The following is a 22,962-nucleotide window of genomic DNA, read 5'->3' as shown; positions in this document are numbered from 1 at the left end:
AGTTTAGGTGCAACTTTTAAATCGGCATCTTTTTCATTCAAAGGGTCACCACTCACCATGGCCACAAATTGTGGGCTATTAAGGTTAAATGCAATGGATTTTCAAGGCTTGATTCCAGAGGGGCGTAAGTTAATAATAGAAACAGCCATGCAGAAAAAAATGAACAAGTGTAATTGGTGTATCAATCTACATGCAAAATGACCACGAACCTATGAAACCGTGGCACGTGAGTCATCCTATGTTGCAGGGATAGGGAGGGAGGGGGCAACCATGATAGGGGCTGTCGGGGTGGGGGTGTAGCCGGTTTCTGCCATTTTTCTATGGTATTTTACAAATTTTCATTTTTTTAAATATTATCCTTAGATGATATCTGTCGTGAAATAAATCAATGCCGCTATAGACTAGTAATATGCCTAGTAGGCCTTCCCTGATTATGCAATATATACAACAATAACCACAACAACAATAATAATAAACCAACAACCAATATCTAACTTGTAAAAAATATTCATAGGCTTATATTGGCCGCGCCTATTTATAGTCGGCCTATTAATGAATTATACAATAATAAAAAAAACACGGCAAAAACAATCAATCACTGCAGTCAGAAAGAAATTAACGAACAAGAAAGAAGACAGAAAAAGAGAAAAGTAAGAAAAAAAATAGAATTGGACCACACAGGGACTCGAACCCGTACTAGTTGACCAGCTCAAAACAATGACATTAGTCGAGGAGATTATCAGTCAGGCGCGCTAGTCGATTGCGCCACAGAAGCAGCTTTCGAAATCTAACGGTCTCTAACTGACTACATGATCAATAGTGCATGCAGGCTGTTATGATAAACAATCGCATTCCTCCGCAAAGTCGGACGCATTGATGACGAAAAAACTTGTTTTTTGTAAAAGTAGCTTTAATTAGGAATGAAAATCAAGTGGTAGAGTAATCGACAGACAGTTGAGAAATAGTTAGGTAGTTAGATGTCAAAATTAACGTTCCACAATCACGATATCGATAATGTAAAAAAGCAGTGTTTTCTCAAGCAAGATTCTCGAAAATGTTCCCTAAAAACGGGCTTTTACGATTTAATCGGTACTGTATTTGGTTCTTCCCCATGGCAACATTGTTTCTTTGATCGCTTTGCAGTACAATACAAAAAAGAAGAAAACAATCACTCGGCGTGGTTTTATACTGGGCGCACATTTGAAAAAACCGTCATGGAGCGCGTTTTTGATCTTGTGAACATGGTGTGAAAAAGGCTTTAAGCGAATGATTTTCAAATTTATTCTAAAAATTTGTATAAACACACAAAGAAAATGTTAAGCTACATCCAATGCACCAACATTTCACTCGCTGCGATATCTGGTTACTGAGAAAACTCTGTTTTAGAGAACAACTTTATACGTCTTTTATACGTTTTTTATACGTTTCTTAGTGTAACCTTAAGACAAATAAGGCACCAACATATGCAGAACAAAACTGGGTTTCTCTTTGCTATTTCAGTTTTAAAATTGGAGGTATAGATTTGAAATTATTACCTCATAATAAAGGGGGTAATTACTTTTTCGGATGTGTTTAAATGGTAACAGGTAAGTTGCAAACCGCAACAGTTGGTCTAATCCAGCTCAAGTCATGATCCTCTTACCGTGAATGTACAGCCGTATGGAGCATATGGACAATGGTGGGTTTTGTTTGGACAATCTCCTGTTTCTTGATCTTGATGTGATTTTATCTGAAATAAAGCAAAAAATATGCCATTATACGGTTCTTTCAGTAATTTGCTAAATCGGAAAATAAAAATAAATCAGATTTGAGCAAAGAGAAGGAGTGTGCTAACATACCCTGTATGATAATACCGAACATGGCATATAATAGGAAAATGTCAAATTTTGGTCAGTGCCCCCTTTGTGCAGTTTGCCCATAATTATGGGCAATTGTAGCTACATGCAATTGGCCTTTTTGGTAGCCTTTGTGGGTAGCCCTGAGATGTCATCATTTGATGTTCTGTCGATGTGCACATCTTTTAGCGAACATCGTTACTGCGCATTTCAAAGCTCTGTGCGCAGTAATGATGTGATTATCAGACAAAACAGGAATGAACATTACAATATTAGCTTTGTAATATGTGACATGATCAAGGGGAATGAGTCGCATGTCTGCCCTGGTCGAAAATAAGTTTAACACATGTTTCTAAAGAAGACATTTAGAGCTTTCAGAAACGGATAACCCCATGTTGATACGACTTTTCTTTGTGAAGTTACGTCAATTTATCAATCGCTGAAAACATTATTAAACACAAGAATTTTAACACTTTCTTTGCCAATATCTCAAAATCAATATTAGCAACATCCGACTCATTCCCTTGATCGTGTCACATAATAGTGAATTTTTGCCAAAAACTAGGAAGTTGGCAAAGAATATTAATTGGATAGGTTCAGTTTCATTACCAAATTGATATTTTTGAAATTATTTAGTACGAATGTAGTTAGTACCTATTAGTTAACAAATAAGCATATCCATGTATAAAGTGTCACCTGCTTTTTAGTAGAGAATTCATCGTCACAATTAATGATATTTTTAGCCTTCATTAGTGTTCAGTCTGTTGACAATAGATTTGAATTTGGTACAATAGAAAACTAACTGTGCCTTTCAACATGTTAAATGACCCTTCTTGATATAATAATGCTAACCCTTTTAATAGTGGAATATTCTTTTGTTCCTTTAATCATGCTAAAAGTCCTCTAATGTATGCAATAAATCATTTACAATACTGTTGTGTTTAATACAAACAATGTATATGATTACAATACACAGCATTGTTTAAAGAAATCAGCGCTAAGTGCTGTTTGGAGTGCTGTATTCATTTTGTCCACCTGTAGAACAGGGTTCTTTTTGTAGCTTAAAATGAGTAACCTCATAATGATCAAGGGGAATGAGTCGGATGTCGCTAATATTGTTTTTAAGATATTGACAAAAACAGTGTTCAAATTCTTTTGTTTTATATTGTTTTCAGCCATTGATAAATGATTCATAACTCGGTAACCAAATGTCCGATGGGCTTTGCATCAAAATGTAGCATTAGTAAACTGCCAGAAAATGATGTAAAAAAATTATAATTGAAAATTGCCGACATGCGACTCATTCCCCTTGATCATGTCACATATACCCATGGATCAAGATATGGGTCCATGGGCATCATGCTGAGGAGATATTGGGATGTGACCCCTCCCCCACTTTTTGGCAAAATTACCCATTTCTTTTTGTTTTCTGCCACTTTTTGACAATTCAGGCTAAATCCCCCACACTTTTCAAGACAGATTGGCACCACTTGGAATGGGGGGGGGGGGCTACAATTCTCACAGGGGGATTCCCATGACTGATACTACAACTAAACAAAGTCAGACTGGGTTATTCCCATTACATTTCTCATTGAAATCATTTCAATACAGGCACTGTTGGATATGGTATTTCCAAAACCTAAGGCAGGGGTGTGAGAGGCCACAGACCAAAAACGAGGAAAATCACTAAAAACAGCGTAAAATCTGGGTAAAAACGCCAAATATGGGCTGAAAATAAAAGAAAAACACGTAAATTTTGGCAACAAAAAAAGAGGAAATCAGCTGAAAAGAGGAACTCTTACATCCCTGCTAAGGGTATTAAATTAAAGAGTTCATTGACCATTATGTGCTTTAACTATTGAACTTTCAAGTTCAAATTTAAGTAACAAGTAATGACAAGTTCACATTGAACTGGTAGTGAGCCAGACAACAGCTCAGAGCTAAATAAGCTACCGTATTTCCCCAAATAATCGCTCCCCTTCAAATAAACGCCCCCAACAGTTTTTGCGATTAAAATAACCCTCAAACTAATCCCCGAACAAAGGGCCCAGACATGTTTTTGACTGCAATACAACAAATTTCACCTGAAAAGTTCATGAAAACATGTGTAAATTCTCATAACACTTAAATTTTTCAATGGCGCGACTGAGTAGCCATCAGAGTCTGCTCGTAAACCCTGAAGTGATTGATCCTAAGTTCATAGTTCGTCATTTCAGCTTGCGGTTTAAGCTTGCCTAATAATTCTATAGGGAGTTATCGTTCTGAAAATGGCCTCTAATAAATACCCCCTTTTGTAAAATGCAACGCGCCATGGGCGGCAGTGGCAGAGGGGGCACATACCCTGGGTGCCACCGTGAGGGGGCGCCGAATTGGCCAATTCAGCATTGATTCTGCGCCCCCTCCATGCGATGAAAGTCAAATGTTTCACACGCTTCGCACACATTTCATCACAAATACTCATTTAAAAGATCAATATTTACTGAACTTCATTATAACCAAAAAAATTTTCCGGGGGGCATTGAGAGAGCAAAGTGAATTTCAGGGGGGGGGGGCAAAATCAACAAATTTCGTGCAAATTATCGCAAAAAGGTGACATTTTCATAATTATGGGTTTTCACTGGGGGCAGCGGGGGGGCAAGAGTTCTGACCCCCTCCCCTCCCCCATGGGGCCACCACTGGGGATGGACCACATCAATGTCTGTATTAAGGTGTAGGAATTCGTGAAATTGAATTTGTCTATAGCGTGTTATGATATTAACGCCTGTGCGAGCTTTGAGACAAACAATTAAATTAATATGCCCTAATTACTGCAATGTATACAATGATACTTTTGATATGTTTTGTCATATTTACACAGCTAAATTACAAAATTGCATTGCTTTCGGTTTTTGTTTAAATGGAAATAGCTTTAAAATTATGTATAAAAAATATATATTTTCTTTAATAATAAACGTAAGCTCACTTTGATCAGCATTGTGGAAATAATAGCTAATAATGGCATTGAAGTTTCAGGAACTCATTATATATTATTTTAATAGTTTCCATTAACGTTTTTCAATGCATTTTGCACTTACAATAACGTATGACATTCATTTTTGAGAAAAACTTGGAATTTGAATTGGCGGGATTAACCAGCAAATTATGCAAAAAATAAAAACTGAACATAATGACATGTAACCTTTTAACTTATTACAAAAATCAACAAAAATATAATGGTTAGAGTTAACAATCGAACCCCTTTTTCTTTACCCTTTATGGCTCCATGGACGTACTAAATAATTATTTAGTACGTCCATGATGGCTCTAAGGAAAGTGGGATGGCAGGAACCATATTATTATTACAGTTTTTAGCCATTAACTAAAAACTGCAGTGTATTTCTTTAATACATTGATCTTATAGGAAATGAGTCAAAGAGGCAGATAATTGCATTTATATTTCCATAATGGCTTCTGGTTCTTGAGTTAAGGCCAATAATAAACTGCTCAAATAAAGAAAGTCCGCAGTCATGTAACCCGACCTACACCAAAACCTGATCTTGTTATGACAATTTGATTGATACAGTCGTGTGCAGAATCTTGTTAGCTCCAATTTGATACCAAATTTGCTACCAAACACTCAAAAGTGACAAAGATTGATACCAGTTTATGGCATTTGTTGCATTTTCAAAAGTTGCAAATCAAAACGAAGCAAGCGGTCGAAATTGCTTAGCGTGGCAATATGGTCAAGCTTGCTTGCCCACGATGGGCCCCTGTCGACTATCCCAAGTGCGCGCTTAATTTATTCAATTGTTAATTTAAAACGCATGGATGCTACAGTGCTTTACTGATGAATACTAGGGCACGATGCAATCGATATGACCTAGCGGTTGTTTCGGGCTATGTCAATGGTCGCGCTCTGCCATTCACCTCAACAGGTCCGCGTGGTCCGTTTTTAACTTGCAACTTTTGAAAATGCACCAAATTTCATATACTGGTATCAATCTCTGTGAAGTTAGAGTTTTCGGTAGCAACGGGTTACATGACTGCGGACTTTCTTTATTTGAGGTGTTTATATCAAAACCATATTTGGTGATAAGTTGCCCCCACCCCCGAGAAAAATAATGAAATAACACCCTTTAAATCAAGTCTTGGGATGTCCCATACCATTCTTCTTGTGTGTTAGCTTTAGTTGTCTTGCCAGGTCATGCTCCCCTCCGACTCACCTTAAGTCTTATCCAATACAGAGCAAATTTATACTTACTGTGTCTCGAGTCAATTTCTTTCTACAATTTTCGCAGGTAACAGGAGCCTTTGGACATATTGAGTTATGTGTCTGTGAATAAGATAAGAAGACTATTTATACATTTCTTGTAATGTTGCTATGGTTACTAAGATGGCTAAAAATGGAATAAAGTGACACTACAAGCTTTAAAAGAAAATGCCTGTTAAAACATATTTTCATGAAATTAATATGCTGTAAAGAAAAAAGCAAGGTACACCAACTTAATGTGGGAAACAAGTAAAATGCAGACTAGGCAGTATGCAGGGGGACACAAACAGCAAATGTAGGCATAAGAAGTAGGCAAAGTTTGATAGCCAAAAGTTACCAGTTCCAAGGCCCACAGAAGTGTTAAACCGCCAAAAACAACAAGGATCAATGGGAATACAAAAGTGCACTAGAACAAATGCAATATAAACAGACACACTAAACCAAACAACCAGTGTAGGCACAAAAACAGGCAAAGTTCGATGGCCAAAAATTGCCAATTCCAGAGCCCACAAAAGTGTCAAGAAAACAGTACAAAAGTACACTGGTAGATGAAAATCACTGTGCACATAGCAGTCAAACAAAACCAAACAGACAAAAAAAAACCTATAATATGTTGTGTTTTATTTCTTCTCAAAACCAGACCCAAAGTCCAGGGTGTGGGATGCACCTACCCACATCCACCACAAAATCCACTTAATATTACAATGACAATGTCCTAATCATCACAAACATGGATGTCAATCCTGGGTGGGGACAGGGGTCATATCCTTCCACTTTTCATAGAGGGGACATAATAGTAAATCCCCCCTGCACACACACATTTTGGTACTTCTGAGCTACTATAACCAATAAAAGTGTCCAAATGTGCACATAATGGCTACAATTGGTGCTCCCATTTTGAAAAAAAAAAACAACGTATGGGGGCACATGCACATTCAAAGGTCCACATTTTGGAGGTTTATGATATGATCTATTTGTAGATTTTTAGAGCACTATTATGGCATTTTTAGAGCTGATCTTATCAGTAGCATAGCAAGGACTTTTTCAAAGGGAAGGAGCAAGGCAACTTTCAAGGGTGGAAATTTTACGAACATTTTCAAAAATGGGCTACAAAGTACAAAACAAGGCATAAAATTCTTAAATATCAGGACCAGCAGCATCTCACATGCATGGGGGCAAGAGGGGGCCAGAGTTTGCACAGTGAAGGGCAGCTGCCCTGGCCCATGGCCTCTATGCTTTGTAATCAGTGGTGTAGCCAAGGGGGCAAGGGCCGTTTCCCCCTGTGGGGCATCTCCCCCTCTTCTGTGGGATGCTGACCCAATGATATTTGAGATATTTAGGCCCTTTTTTTTTAAAGTTGTTTGCAACCACCCCTCCCCTATTCCTCCCATCTGAAAAATAGTATGTACCTTCATATTTTTGTAGACCTCTTCCTCTCCACAATTCCTGCATTTGACAGACCTCATAGGACAGTCTTTCTCCAGATGGTATGCAAGATCTGCTCTTCTGAGGGACTTTCCACATCCTGCCTTCAGACATTTGATCAATTCAAACTCACATTCAGCTTCATGCTCCTGTAATATAATTGTTTAAAAAGTTTTGTTGAACTCAAGAGTAAATCAAATTCCAAAATAAAATAAATGTCACAGCAACATTGAACTCATTGAACCACTGGTACACTGCTGAAGGCTGATAAACAATAATGACATGCTTTTAGTCATAATCTGCATGCAAGCTCCAATTTAATTATATTATACACTAGTACATATGTGACCATCCACCACAACTGAGCCCGGATGTCTCCAGTGCCACTATTGAGATATGCTCCATCATTGAACTTAACAATAAACAATAGGAAACAAAGGATTTATTGACTGTTTTAGTGATTTTTCACTACTTAAATGTCAAGTACTATAGACATGATACACATCATTTTAAAGCAAATTTCAAGCAGAATATTTTGGTTGAATATCTCAAAAATGATGATTGGTGACTTCAGGGCTCAGTTGTGCTGGATGGTCACATATGTGCATGCTGCATGACAGGGGTCGATTTAGAAAATAAAATTTACATGCACAACTCTGATTTTTTTTTTTTTTTTTTGCAAATGGGCTGAATAACACAAAATTTTGCATGCACAGGCAAAAATTATACACACACAGAGCCAAAGTTATGCATTTGTGCATGTAAAACCCCTCTAAATTGGGCCCTGCTGCATAAGATCAAATTAATGACGATTAAATGCAATTCATAATATTTCAATAATATTGGAGAAAGAAGAACCACACATTGCACACAAGCTTTACAGTGGAAACATAACATGCATCTCCAAAGGCAGATAAGCTAGAGAAAAATCTCTGGATATACCTGCCTGTGCGGGGATTTCTAGGAAAAAAAATGGGAAGAAGAATATCAGGTGTGATGTATAGATCCCTACTATGGAACTTACCTTTTGGTTGGGGGGGGGGCTTATTGTGTTCAAAACAGAAGACTGTCTGAATTCTACACTAATAAAATACACTTACCCGCTGTTCCATATTAAGTTCTTGACCAATAATACATCAAATGGTCATATATTGTACACAGGGTCTACATGTATGCTCTGCACCATAACTGCCAGACATGCATGATGGTTGCACCTGCCCCACAGAAATAAAATTTTGAACTTTGCGCTTCAGTTGGTGTGATTGAATTGTTGCTATAGACGCACTCTGCATGAGGGAGACGTGTTGTACGCAACAACCATGTACTTGTGACACCAAAATCCCCAAACAACAACAAAAGATGAGTTCACAGAGAACCTCTGATTCCAGAATGAACTGGGTTCATGCACCAGTTCATTTTCCATATAGATCTGTAGATACATGTATCACTCAATCAAAGAATATTAAGTAAGTTTGAAAATTAAAAAAAATATTAAAATGAATAAAAACCCTTTTTTGTGATGCATGTACAGCAAATTTCTTGCCTTTTATAAGTGTTTTTTCATTAATAAAAAATATTAAAAGGAATAAAAACCCTTTTTTGTGATGCATATATACAGCGGATTTTATGCGTTTTATAAAAGTGTTTTTTCATTGAGGTAAAGAAGCTAGGTACTACTCATAGCTACTCATTTTGGAACACCCTGTACTGTACCAGTCATGTGTGCAATAAAAATTTTTTGTATTTTGCTCAAAATATCCAAAGTGCTATGCATTATATTTATTTGTTTGTGTATGTGTCAAAAAAGGCTGATGCTTCATGCAGTATTTCTTTTTATTGCATTTTTTACCTACTGTTCCTCTTCTTTTAAGCCAAACTTCCTTTTACTATTTATTTCTAACAATTCAAAAAAATCAATTAACCTCAAAAACACTAAAAAATGCAATAATTTTTACTGTCAAGAGCTACTTGGCATTCGGTTGAGCTTTCAGGTACCCGACTGAGATTTCACTACCCGTGTAAAAGTTGGCATTGGGTTTCGGAAAAATATCCTATCATTTTGCTCTAGGTCTAGGGCCACTCCAAACCCTACCTAATTGATTACTTATGCAATTTGGGGTACCTAATGATATGCCCAAAACAATGCTAATCCTATTTCTAACTGCCATTAAAAGTCACATTTTAACATTTATGTAAGGGAAAATGGGACAAAAACATGTCATTTTGGCATATTTTCCTACAAATGTAGTCACAAATTTCAAGGACTTGGCACAAGCCTAAGCATTCTAAATCTTAAAAGTGTAGGCTAAGAGTTAGTTCATAGGATTTAGCCATGTTTCATTTGGCAAAACAGGATAATATTTTTTTTAATCCCAAAAAATTAGTGATGTATTTTTCTGGAATTGGGAGTAAGTCCCAACACGTATGTGTTATCAACATAACCTACATGTACTATTCAAATAACTATATTGCATATATATAACCTTGCTCTTTATTTACATTTATTCTTCATGTTTCCTATTCAGGTCAAACTTAATTCTGCTTATAATCATGAAGCTCCCGAAGCCAATGGTAAAAGCACATCTGGCAAACCTATGCAGGCACGGCCACTTTCACTGCTTCTTCCCAAATATGTTACAATACAAAACTGTGTTTAAACCTAGATTTTTAAATTTTGTCAATCCCATTGTTACAAAAACACATTTTTTTTATTATAGGAACATAATATTTTGTATTATTGTGTTTTTTACAAATTTGAAACAAACTTTTCTATTTTGCTTTTTTTAATGTTAAAAGTATATTATTTATTTATTATTTTCATGAGTGTTGAGGAGAGTTTGAGGTTTATCCCAGAATGAAAAATCTGCCTATTTTGGACACATTTACCCTTTGTGGGAAATAACCTATATTTTTTGTTTGTTTTTTCTTGCAGTTTTGAGGGAATGGTGGGTCAGATGGGAGCCCAACCCAACAAGTTGGCCATCAGTAACTTACACCAATTATTTCTTATTGACTCTATAGTTCATAATTCACATGCTTTATTCTACAAAAAAATACCTGCTTGGTTTGGACTTTATGTCTAGCCTGAACTATGTTCATGGGGAGTATGGCAGGTGTGGTTGGGTAGGTAGGTAGGGTGAAGTGGGAGCTAGTGGGGCAGTATGGATAGGGGTTTGTCAAACAAACTTCTTCTCTTGCCCAAGGATATTTCAAAAGCAGATGGTCATAAAAGCAGGCGAGACTTGTGGCTTGAGAACAGCCATGTATAATTTAGCCATATAGGGCCGGTTTCTTGAAGAACAGCTAGTGGTCAGGCTTCCTACACCATCAGGTTTTTATTAAAAGCCCAATTAGTCCTATATACCAGTGCTTACAATTTCACCTAAAAAGATAAATCAATAAAGTGGATCCACATTGGTATAGGGCTAGCCTGCTGGCTTATGAAGCCTGAATCAAGGTTTGAGAAACCGGACCATGTGCAGTAAATGTTGGTCTCGAAACAGCTTCTGAAATGATTCTATTCCTCCTGACTTTCTCAAATGCCCGACTCTAGAAAAACAAAAATGCTCTTTTTGCACATGCATATGCAGTCTGAGAACCTTGTGTTGGGCTCAAAAAGGCAAATCCATGCAAATGGTCAATGGTCCAACCAACTCCCCTCTCAGACTAGGCCTTTATAGCAGAACTATGTTCAGCGTTATAATACACTTACCGTGTAAGCTGTAAATGGCCCTTTCCAAGTACAACCTTCATTGACACACTGCATTTGAAGCGTCTTCAGCTCTTTTCTGGCATGAAAATCAGGATAAATCTGTGAATGATAATAATTAAAAAAATATGAAGATGGATTAATATTAAAACATCTTTCAGAATTTATTAACCCCCAAGAGGGAAGGAAAGATGGAAGAAAGAAAGAAGTGCGGTTTTGAACCACCGACCCCTCGGTGCAAGACACATCTTGCGCTGCAGGCCTACCTTTGCCACGGGGGTGTAGCTTTGCCGGCCAAGCTTTCCGCGACCATATGACATTTTGCATGATGAGGCAAACGCATCATGTGGGATACCTGCCTGTGCATATGCTTTGTGAATTGTGGTTTTTTGATGTTTAGTACGGCTAGGGTTAATACAGGTGCCAAAGACATTGACTTTGAAATAGTATATCCTAACCCTAACCATAACCCTACCCCTAACTCTTTCTGACTTGCAAACCCTTTTTATTCAATTACTACTAGCGAATATTTTAGCCAAATGTACTAGCAGTCAATCCCATATACAAAGGGTCAGTGGCTCAGCGCTACAGGTTTTACCATATGGTCACAGGTTCGAACCCCATTGGTGCCATATAATATGAACATTGTGCACTTAGTCTTAATTCTCTCCATGAATGACATGAAAATTTTAGCTTTACATACAGAAAAAATTATTACATTTGTAGAATTAATTAATTTTAGACTTACTGGATTGCTAATTTGATTGAAAAAATCACAACACTAAACAATTTATAGTAGTAGTTATTTTTTCAACTCGATCGAGTGACAAAATAGTTTCAGCGTATACTTTACTTTAATATAGCATTGCTTTTATGCAGCATGGGTTTTTCCCAAGTCTATAAACTGGGAATCTCCCTAGTATAATCTGCATGCATACATGTCTGGAACTCCGGGCTGGAACTGTAAGCTCGACATAATGATAATACGCTCTGCAAGTTAAAGGTTACCCAACAAGATTATGTAAGGTATTAATGGTGTTTGTTACAATGTATATATAACTTTTTTCCTGACATATTAAGCAATTATTTGCAAACAAATTTTGTGTTTTATAAGATTTTCATGGATGCAATATAGTTATTTGCATGGAAATGTTCAGCATGACTTTCATAACACATTAAATGTACCCCCCCCCCCCAATAATTCTCAATCTTCATGTAAGGTTTGGAATACATCAATTAATTTCTTCTAAAACTGACAAATTCTGCATAAATGTCTTTTATTGTCTTCTTTTATACATTCCTTGTCTGCTTTTCTCTTTGCTTTTATAAAAAGCAGTGTTTTGTTTCTTGTAAAAGGTTTTTTGGTCATTTCACATCATTTTCAAAGTATTTTGTTACATTTGCTTATAAATCCAAACAATCTTGACCAAGTGGTATTTTAAGATCACTTTAACCCCATGAGAACTACCTGCTGATTGGCCAAAAATCAACCAATCAGAAATGCTCCTAGATAACCGGTAGACTGTGTCCAGGGAGTTAATTTGGTCTGCATGTAGTTTATGTTGTTGATCACTTGAGTTTGGATGCAAAAGTTGGTAAATGCCAGTTTCAAATGAACTTTTTAATTGCCCTTGAATATATACCCGATTACCGGTAGCATATTGTTTTGATGTGATAGCTTCCTACCCTGTGCTGTGTATAAAAGGGGATTTTTCTATTGCTAAATTTAGCTAATCAAATTCACTTTCAAGTAATTGTTTAAATATGTTTGAAGTTACTAAATTGTTAAATATAAATTTCCAAATGAATACATAAAATTTTATATACATTTCTGTCCTATTTCACTGCCTTGTGTGACGTATGTCATGTATGTGTTTTTGTGGGTGGGAGGGGTGCCAGCATCTGTCCGGTATCTATGTGTGGGTGTGTAATGTGTCAGTGTGTATTTGCTATGTGTATTTTATATGGGGTGGGGGTGTGTGACTGATGTGTGCATGTGTGCTAATGTTGTATGTCAATAAGGTGTGGCTGTCCAATGTCTATAATTGGAACATGTATAAGCAATAGAGTCACTGGTTGAATACAGTTTGTCTACTTACAGGAGTATTTCGTGATCTTAGCATCCTCTTTTTATGACATTTTTTCAGTAGATATCCACGAAAAAAGCTTATTCCCAAAATTTCAGTTGATTCTGATTTTGCGTTTGCGAATTATGGAAGAAAAAAGTGGAGGGATGGCTGTGCCTGTGGATCATGAAATTCCCCTTTAAAGATAGTGCAATAATGATGTGTACCCCCGCTGAATTATAGGGGGACCAAGCATTTTTGGCCAGTTATGCATGATAAGTGCGGCATGTGATTTTTGGCACAGATTTTGGGGGTACCTTTTCTGCTCTAAAAAGTTGTAGTCAATGTTCAAATATGTTAAATATTTTGCTCACTGCACTCGCACGACATAATTAAACAACCAAGGGGGACCACTGAAACTCATTGCATTACCATCCTCAAGCTAAAATTCATTTGAATAGGTGGTGATTTAGACTCAACTTCGCTTTACAAGGTAGGCAAACGGTGCAATTGACCTGCAATTAAACTTTTTCTTCGCCATTTTATCCAAAACAGCGGTCAGTGAAAAGGTGAAAAAGATCATTTCAAGGAAGCTTAGTGATAAGGGCTGGTATTTCCACATGAATTTGGTCAGTGTTCTAGGTTGGCAATGTGAGGGCCTGAGGAAGGTAACACATGAATAGAAAGTATACTCCCCCCTCCCACTTGGGCAATTTTTGGATTTTAAATATGGGTTCCCAAAATCTGCTCATGTAACAGGGGCAAGTTTGTTTGGCATGTCAAAAGGGGGAGCCAAAAATATTTTGGCACATAGTCTCAAACGATTTTGTCTCAAGTGATATTTGGCAACCAATCATCAGAATTAACCCCCGGTACACATAATTATGGAAGAGCATGGTCCAGTAAGGGAGGTTGATTTTCAACTTTTTTTAGATATTTGATTTGAAACAAATGGAGATATCTGTGACTTGCCATAACATTAACTACCATGCAAAGAAAAAATTCTACCATCAAGCATTTTTTGAGGAAATCCATTTTAATTTTCAAAAATAAGCCTGTCGAATTCGGCAGCTTTGCACCACATTTACTATGGGAAGTTTGTATATGTGATATTAAGTTCCTACGTTTTTGGTATCAATATATTACATGTGAAAACTGTTTCATTCCATTGATGTGAAAAATAATCATTATGTATCAGATCCCAGAAAATTTTCAAATTTAACCCCTTATCACACCTGGGAGTGCTGTATTTTTGTAGGCCTACTCTTCAACCCCAAAGTAGGCCTATGCTTCTTTCTTGCTCATTATGTTTAACTTAAAAAATTGTTCCAATGTTATCCATACAAGATATAGGAGTCATTCTAATATCAACAATAACATCATAGTTCTCAATTTTCCAATGTCATCATACTGTTGAGTGTAAGATCCCTTAATAGAAGCAAAGGAAGGTCTCATCTGACGACTCACAGATTTGGCTATGATGTGACTCTGCCTTGCTTCCAGAGCATACACAGTGTGGGCAGCTTCAGATGTCAGCTTCACAGCTCTTTCAACACTCTGGGAATGTGAAGGCATGTCAGGCATCTCTACTTTGGAACCATTCAGCAATGCTTCTTGAAGCATCTGGTCAAGAATGTTTTCTGAGACAGGCTGATAAGTTCCGACCAATGGGTGGCTTCAGTATTAATTGGTGTGCTCTTCTTTAAGCGCTTCTTTGCTGGTTCTTCACTTCTGATAGACTTTCTTGAGTGCAGTTTCTCTCTTTTCTAAATCATCAGACTTCACCATGGAGTACAGTACATTCTCAGGAAGCATTGCAAATGCATTGTACTTGAGGTTCAAGTACAAAATGCATTGTACTTGAGATTCCTGAAAACGATAGATTGGATCTCTTCAGACTACAGCTTGATCCTCTGGATCATGTTGAAAATGTACAGTTGCTGGTTATGGAACTTGCTGTCCCTTTTGATCTTAAACCAACTTACTGCATACACTTCAACAATGAACTTTTTTGTAGGATAAGCACCTCTGGTCCACATACACGTCAGTCTTATTGCTGTCAACCAACATGCATGATTCAATGGTCCTATCTTCCAGGCTGCAAATCTTGGGCTGACCTTTCCATAGGAAATGCCATGAATATACTCTAGCAGAAGCCTCTGGTCACTAGGCCTACTGAGATCATCCAGTGACTCTCCATCAAAATTCCATCTGATCAAGGGAGCCATTCACCTTTGTGGAATTCACCTGTGGCAAATCCTGATGAATCAGTTTCACACAATTTTCCTAGATGGACAGTGAAAGTGGATGGACTTTTAGTACTGCCATCAAGGTGCTTAATAGGCCTATAGCTCTGAAAGGAAGCTCATTCTGATGAAGTGAACAGCCAACAGTGTGTAGTTTCCTCTTAATATCATTTTCATAAAAACAAACTACCCTCAACATCTTCACATCCTGCTTGTATTACTGAAGGCTTTTCAGTTGACCTCTGTACCGTTCCTAAAAGCTCCTAAAAATTGACATAGGCCTAACTAGCAATTTAAGACTTGATAGTGACATCATAATCATATACTGATGATATTATGCCATCAATATAGAAAAGAAACCCTTGCCTTCAAAGTAAAAATAAACTGATACCAAATAATGAGCTGGGCTGTGTTTATAATTCCTATAATACAAGTACCGGTACTTATAAATTAGCCCATAATTTCCCATAGTATAACACTGTGCAAGGTTGCCGAATTCGACAGGTTTATTTTCCAAAATATATTTGGATTTCCTCAAAATTACAGTAATTTCCACAAAAATGACTTGTTGCAATGGTGTTTCTACATGGATTCACAGATATCTCCACTTGTTTCAGACCCCAGTTCCAAATCAACCTCCCTTAATGGTCCAGTGGTATATGGGTACTCTCATCTTTGCTCTCATGGTATACAAAGTCCCGGGTTGAGTTAACGCAACTATTTATCCTTGGGCAAAAAGTATACATCGATAATGGGCAACATGCATCTGTAGATTAAATCCAGACTTTCTTCTCTTTCCATCACTGAAAACAAAAGCTTGTTTTTTCGTTGTGTTCTACTAATTTAAATTAGTAAAATAAACTGCTTGAGCGCATTCTACCAATTTTTACGATGTCTTACGATATATGTAACTAAGCGGACGTATGCAAGAATCGTAAATGAAGGAATAATAGTTGTTGAGTGGGTCCTACCAATTGGATTTGGAAGTTCTACGACAATGCAACATTTAGTACAGCATCGATAATTCGTAAACCCTGTCATCGCAGCATTTACTGAACTTCGTTGTACCATTTGGTTTTACAAAGCTCTGGTGGTTTTACGATGTTTTAAACATTCCCGCTGTTTCGATCATGTGTTCTGCACTCGACCACGCTTGCAGGCGACTGACCGAGTAAGCGGTTGTGCAGCGACAAACTTGAAGGTGAAAAACTATGCTAACAGGTAATATTTCAAGGTATTTCTTTCAAAATGAGCACTAGATATTGTATTGATGGTGTAAGCTTCTTTTCTGTATGATCAGAAATGCTGTGCCACATGTACATTGTGGTTGTAAAGACTAAAAGTCACGATGCTGTGTCACATCGCATGTAAGCTTAAAGCTACATGTATAAGCTTACATGCGATGTGACGCAGTTATGACTTTTAGTCTCTACGACCACAATGTACATGTGCACAGCATTTCTGATCATACAGAAAAGAAGCTTACACCATCAATACAATATCTAGTGCTCATTTTGAGAGAAATAACTTGAAATATTACCTGTATGCATACTTTTCCACCTTCACAACCATCGTACATCACATTTGTACAACTGATTCGTTCCGCCAGTCAAACGAGTTCTAATCTTTGTTGAGCCTGTCCAACTAACCAATATTAGTTAGTTGAGCCTGTCCAACTAACCAATATTAGTAGGATGAGACATCGTTTTTACGATCCTATAGGTTAGTACGGCAGGTTTGAAATTCGTAAAACCCATGCCGTACTAATCATTTCGTTGGTAAGGCACGTTAGTTAAGTATGCCTAACCAATATATAGCATCGCTTGTCATGCCGTACAAATCATTGATTAGTAGAACGAGACATCGTTTTTACTAACTTTTACTTAGTAGAACTTACGACATTATGTTTTCAGTGATAGTGTATTTAGAATTAGGTAAACCATGAGAATACTTCATTCTTAGGAGAGGATGCATGCCATCACAGATGTACATGTAGCTCACATTAAGTTTTGAATAGCGGTCGCAATCCCCAATCATGGATGTTACATTTACTTGGCTTCATTAGCATCAAGCGGTCTTGAAATTTGGGATGGGAGGGTAGCATTGGGCCTGAATTGTCAAAAAGGGGCTAAAAACAACAAAAAATGGGTCATTTTGCCAAAAGGTGGGGGACACCTCCCCTTGTCCCCCCAGGATTGACAACCATGCTTGGCTTTCAAGTTAAATCCCTCACATTTGTTAAGACTTATGTATAATCACATAAATAGTGATTCAATTGCAGGAAATTGCCTGAGACATCGTTAAAATCCATTCCATGCTCATTGCCATTTTCGCAATATTTATATTGACGATGCACACAATGTATGGCCTACACGAAGGAAGTAGCCCATTTCCAATGGAAATAAACGGCCCCATGGATGTTTGCTTGAGTAACCAAGGGTTGTAGTACCGCAATCCAAATAAACTAAACTTAACTTGTATTGAAGATGGTCCTCGTTGATTCAATATTCCACAAATATTATTCAAAAGATCCATTATTAACAGACATTTTTATTAAGTACTACATCATTATATTATTATTGTTGTTTTTATTATCAGTGGCGCTAGAAACATCCCCAATATATTGTGGACATTATACCCCCCCCATAATTTCAGCCTCATCATGTATGGCTCCCTCTCCCCATATTTCAAATCATCTGGGGCATGTCATGAACACTGATCATTATTTTGAATAAAAGAATAACAAACTCTCAAGAAAACAAAGTTTTAGGGGGAAAGTAGATCTCTTGATCCCTTCTCGTAATAGGTACAAATTTACATTTGTATAAATTAAAGGGCAGGTCTATTGTAAAAACAAGTTTATCTCTATTCGAAGAGAATAATTATTACATAACAAGTTGACACTCGTTGCAATTTTTTATGCGTATTTCTCCTGAAAAAGATGAAATTGTGTGGGTAAAGTTCGGGCTCGTACATATTCTTCCCCCGTTTGAAGCGTACGTGTTCTTCCCCCGTTTGGCTGATGACGTAAGTAAATGAAGCGGACACTATATCATGCTCTCATCATACAATCACAATCACTTTGACAAGTTTGACATTAGCAACAATGAGTTGTACTATTATTTACCATAACAATGCTGCATAACAATATGCAGACTATTGTTCTCATTTGGGGAACAAAGCATCACACAGTATTAAGATTTAATTTAAATCTGGTCAACCAGACATACCTATTTTTTGACGGACGAACCGACGTTGCGACTGAAACCTTCAGTCTTCAGCTGGGTTGTGATGCAAATGACCTTGAGTACCGGACACTTCCGGTATTGATGACAATCGACGAGGAATGTCCTTTATGATCCTGTCCCAGCCGTGTGATAGTTTGGCCCGGACACCGCCACCGGTTGAGGGATGGTTGCTCAGCCCTCACCCAGATTGCCTCTTTCACTCCACGCTCAAACCAACGATGCTCGCGATCTAGGATTCGGACATCCTTGGTGTCAAAATGGTGTCCGGTGGCTTTCAAATGTAAATACACTGATGAGTCGTTTCCACTTGAGCTGGCTCTGCGATGTTGTAACATGCGATTGTGAAGGTTTCAGTCGCAACGTCGGTTCGTCCGTCAAAAAAATAGGTATGTCTGGTTGACCAGATTTAAATTAAATCTTAATTTCAACATACCCAGATGAATGAGTCTACACAGTTTGATCACACAGTATTGTCACTATGTGTTTGCTTTGTAATATTTCATCCAACTGAAACTATGGTATAAAAATCTCAACTTTTTTTGGGAAAAGTGGGGGGATATCCGGGGGGATATGCTGTGGATCACAAAATGCCCTTTTAAAGAACATATATAATTAAACATGATGACAGACTTCATTGTCCCATGGTTGGTGTTACAACTACAGCTATATGCGATGTTAATTAAAATTTCAACTAAATATCAGGTGACTGATTTTGACACTCGGCCAGACTCATGTCTGCTTGCTATATTGTGAAACCAAAGATACTCAATACATGTATACAATGTATTCAGTATCTTTGGTGAAACAAAATTCACATGACTCTTTGGATGTAGGTGGATGTGTTGTAATAGGTGTAGGTTTTTGCTACATGTAGCTGTAGGCAATAATTAGGCCCCCTATGTGCAATAAATCAAGCAATATTAATGTCCCCCCTATCAGCTGCCAATTTGGTTTTAAAAATTAGGGCTCAACAGATATGGCCTTTGTCTACCAATCCGATATCCGTTATTGATGTTGTAATATCAGCTGATATTCGGTACGAAAATATACCTCCCTAAAATTGCTCAAAAATGTCTGACGACCAATAATCACGACAGGGGTCAACCACATTGGAGGCTCTTAGGCTACCAGTAAATATTGTCTGATCCTTCTGAAAATTTTACAGAATAAGTTTTTCATCAAACTGAACAGTTCTAACGGGTAGGAGCATGGTATTTCAGACTTTTGAAAAATAAGAACCACCTTGATGCACTGTGTCCTATGATCTGTTTCCTTAGATTCGAATAGGCCATGGTATACCAACATATTATCGCCTTTCCATCTGAACTATACTTTTCATCTCGTAATTGGTGGGCCTTATAACATCGCAGATTAATATCAGTTGTAATATCAATATATTTTGTTTTGAGAATTGTCTTGTGCCTCAAGCATCACAAATTATTAATTCAATTTAATTTCTTTTTTTAAGATGCAAAATACAGATCAGACAGGTCAATAGCACTCTTAAAGGAGGATTTCGTGATCCTAGCATCCTCTTTTTATGACATTTTTCAGGAGATATCCACGAAAAAAGCTTATTTCCAAAATTTCAGTTGATTCCGATTTTGCGTTTGCGAGTTATGCATGATTATGTGTATTACACTGCTCCATAGACCATGTGTTGTAATTTCGTTCTGGTGCACCAGAACGAAATTCAAATTTGGCGATATTTTTGCTAAACGAATTAATCTGCAAGAAATATTTGGTACATAAATATTATGTAGCCAGAGGTATCCAGTGGTGTAAAAATCTTTACTTTTTGTTTTTTTGGGAAAAGTGGGGGGATGAGGCTGTGGATCACGAAATGCCCTTTAACGTGGGTCTACTTTTTGGCGTTAGTGGTAAAAGCCTAACATTTCCTGCCGATTACAAACTGATCAAACTATATAAGGGATTTTAATAAAACATGCAAGTGCAATATTATTGTAAAGTTTCCCCATGACTATAGGTAAAAATACCCCTTATGTCACAATCCACTTTACCCTGGAGGATGGATAGTGAACACATGCATGACCACAATATTTTCTAATACAACCTTCAAGACCAAGCTTCATCTCACCAACAAGAACAAGAACACTTAAAATTTTGCCTGTAAAGCAAGGTTTGGGTAATTTTGTTTTTTACTACATGTGTAAATGTACCCTTGTTTAGCAGACTTGAATGATCAGTGAAACTATCGACCTTTTCTTGAAAATCACTCTTTTCGAACCAATAATATGTATCCATAGCTACCTGTCTGGTCTAAAAAAATATGCCAATCACATGGACACAGACACCATAGTGACCACTATAAAGTCTCTCTCTGAACATAGTTCAAGCGAGGCAAAAACCGTTTGGTATATTTGGGGTGTGGGGGTGCACCCCCACCCCCAAATTTGGAAAAGTATACAAAAGGTCCCAAAATGTCAGAATTTGCAAGTGTAGCGAGCAAAAAATCAGGTTTTTAACGGAGGTCCAAATTTTATCCACTTTTCACAAAATCGCCCCCCCCCCTCCCCCCGGAAAAAAGTCAATTTTTTCAAAAGCAGCACCCCCAAATGAAATCCTGTGTACGGGCCTGTCTGGGTTTGACAAGATGAAACTGTTTAGAGCTGGGGGCACGCTAAGCACAAGTGATACAGTGTACTCCCCCGAAAAGACCCATTTTTGGTCCGAGCAGCTCTGAAAGACCCCTGAATTTGACCGGAACCAAGTGCTGAAAGACCGTTGATTTTGATCATTTCAGCTGTAAAAGACCCTAAATTGCCCATCATCACATTTTTTACTTTTTCTAGGGGATTTTCACGCATAAAGCCAAGAAAGACCCTTGATTTTGAGCATTTGCAGCTCCGAAAGACTCCCATTTGTCATCAGCTCCAAAAGACCCACCTCCAAATTCTAGGGAGCATACCCAGGGAGCATACCCACCAAAAAATTGTTGGTGTGCCCCATCTCCCCTCACTTCCCTGGGTTTAGAGGTCAACAAACTTAATACCTCTTCAAGAATACAACATTGGCTGTTCGGGATATATGTGCTGTACATTTTTGGAGTGCCCACACAATTTACCCCCAGAAATTTGTTTTCTCACTATAAATGCATTAAAATGTGTCCATGCTTCAGAACTGTTTACTTGCAAATTTAAATAAATATTGTTATAAATATGTAATTGAATCATGAAAATGTATGAGCTATTAATGAAATGGGTTTTTACAACAATGCATATAACAACAAATATCTTACCAAGCTAGTCTTTACCAAGCACGGTATGCTGCAGGTATATGTAACCAACAAACGATATTAAACGTTTATTGGGAATTCCCCAGCAAGGTACATGCACCGGTACTGCATAAATTATAATCTCATCAGGTAAAAATATGCATTTTCCACATACTATATATAGCTTTCCACATCCTGCGTGGATATTGCACAGGTATAAAAGAAACCTATATATTTCAGGGGTTTTCCATTTTTGTTTTGCGCATCTTTACATTCCATTTTAGGAAATTAAAACCATTGAGAGGAAATTACGGCTGAAAATAAAAACAAACTAAAATCTGCTCAAGTTTTTTCTAAAAGGTACATTTTGGTGATTTGCTAAATTAGAAAATCTTATAAACATCTCAAAAAAAGTAACTAACCCCCCTTAAATAATGACCATTATTCAAAAACGGGCGATTGTATTACAAATCTGTAAAATGCGTTATCTTTTTATTTCTGCACATTTTGACACCTCATTTGTAGCAATTGACTAAATATTGATGTCACGGCGTACATTTAAAGTTGAAAGTTGAAAGTTGCAGTAAATTCTATTGATTTTGCATTCAGTATAATGGAAGGAAATCTGTGCAATGATATCTGAGTGTTTTTGTATTGTAAAATTTGTATGTCAGTGCAACTTTCAAATCTGGACCTCACTACATTAACTTGACCGGTGTTTTATTGTTTTCTGGGCTATTGTATCAAATGAGGTGTCAAAATGCGCAGAAATAAATTCTGCTTCCAACACATTTTACAGATTTGTAATACAATAGCCAGTTTTTGAATAATGGCCATTATTTAAGGGGGTTAATTACTTTTTTTGAGATGTTTATTTGATATTTTAGTCAATTTGCGGTTTTTGTCTGTACACATTCACCAAGCCTTTAAAAAGCCCCACACAATTCAT

At 37.2% G+C, this 22,962-nt stretch overlaps 1 protein-coding gene across 1 annotated transcript in view; it reads right to left on the bottom strand.

Annotated features, from left to right (window-relative positions):
• Positions 1-22,962, bottom strand: part of LOC140138829 (TNF receptor-associated factor 2-like) — a 50,673-nt gene that overhangs the window by 7,070 nt on the left and 20,641 nt on the right. Inside the window, exons 3-6 of the mRNA XM_072160600.1 lie at positions 11,222-11,320; positions 7,494-7,658; positions 6,076-6,147; positions 1,643-1,729 (exon numbers count right to left, since the gene is read on the bottom strand). Of these exons, the coding sequence (XP_072016701.1) occupies positions 1,643-1,729; positions 6,076-6,147; positions 7,494-7,658; positions 11,222-11,320 (423 nt within the window). The remainder of the gene's footprint in view (positions 1-1,642; positions 1,730-6,075; positions 6,148-7,493; positions 7,659-11,221; positions 11,321-22,962) is intronic.

Source organism: Amphiura filiformis, chromosome 18 (genome assembly GCF_039555335.1).
Source record: "Amphiura filiformis chromosome 18, Afil_fr2py, whole genome shotgun sequence".
Taxonomy (NCBI): Eukaryota; Metazoa; Echinodermata; class Ophiuroidea; order Amphilepidida; family Amphiuridae; genus Amphiura; species Amphiura filiformis.
Note: the sequence above shows the minus strand (reverse complement) of the source record. Positions and strands in the feature narration are given on the sequence as shown.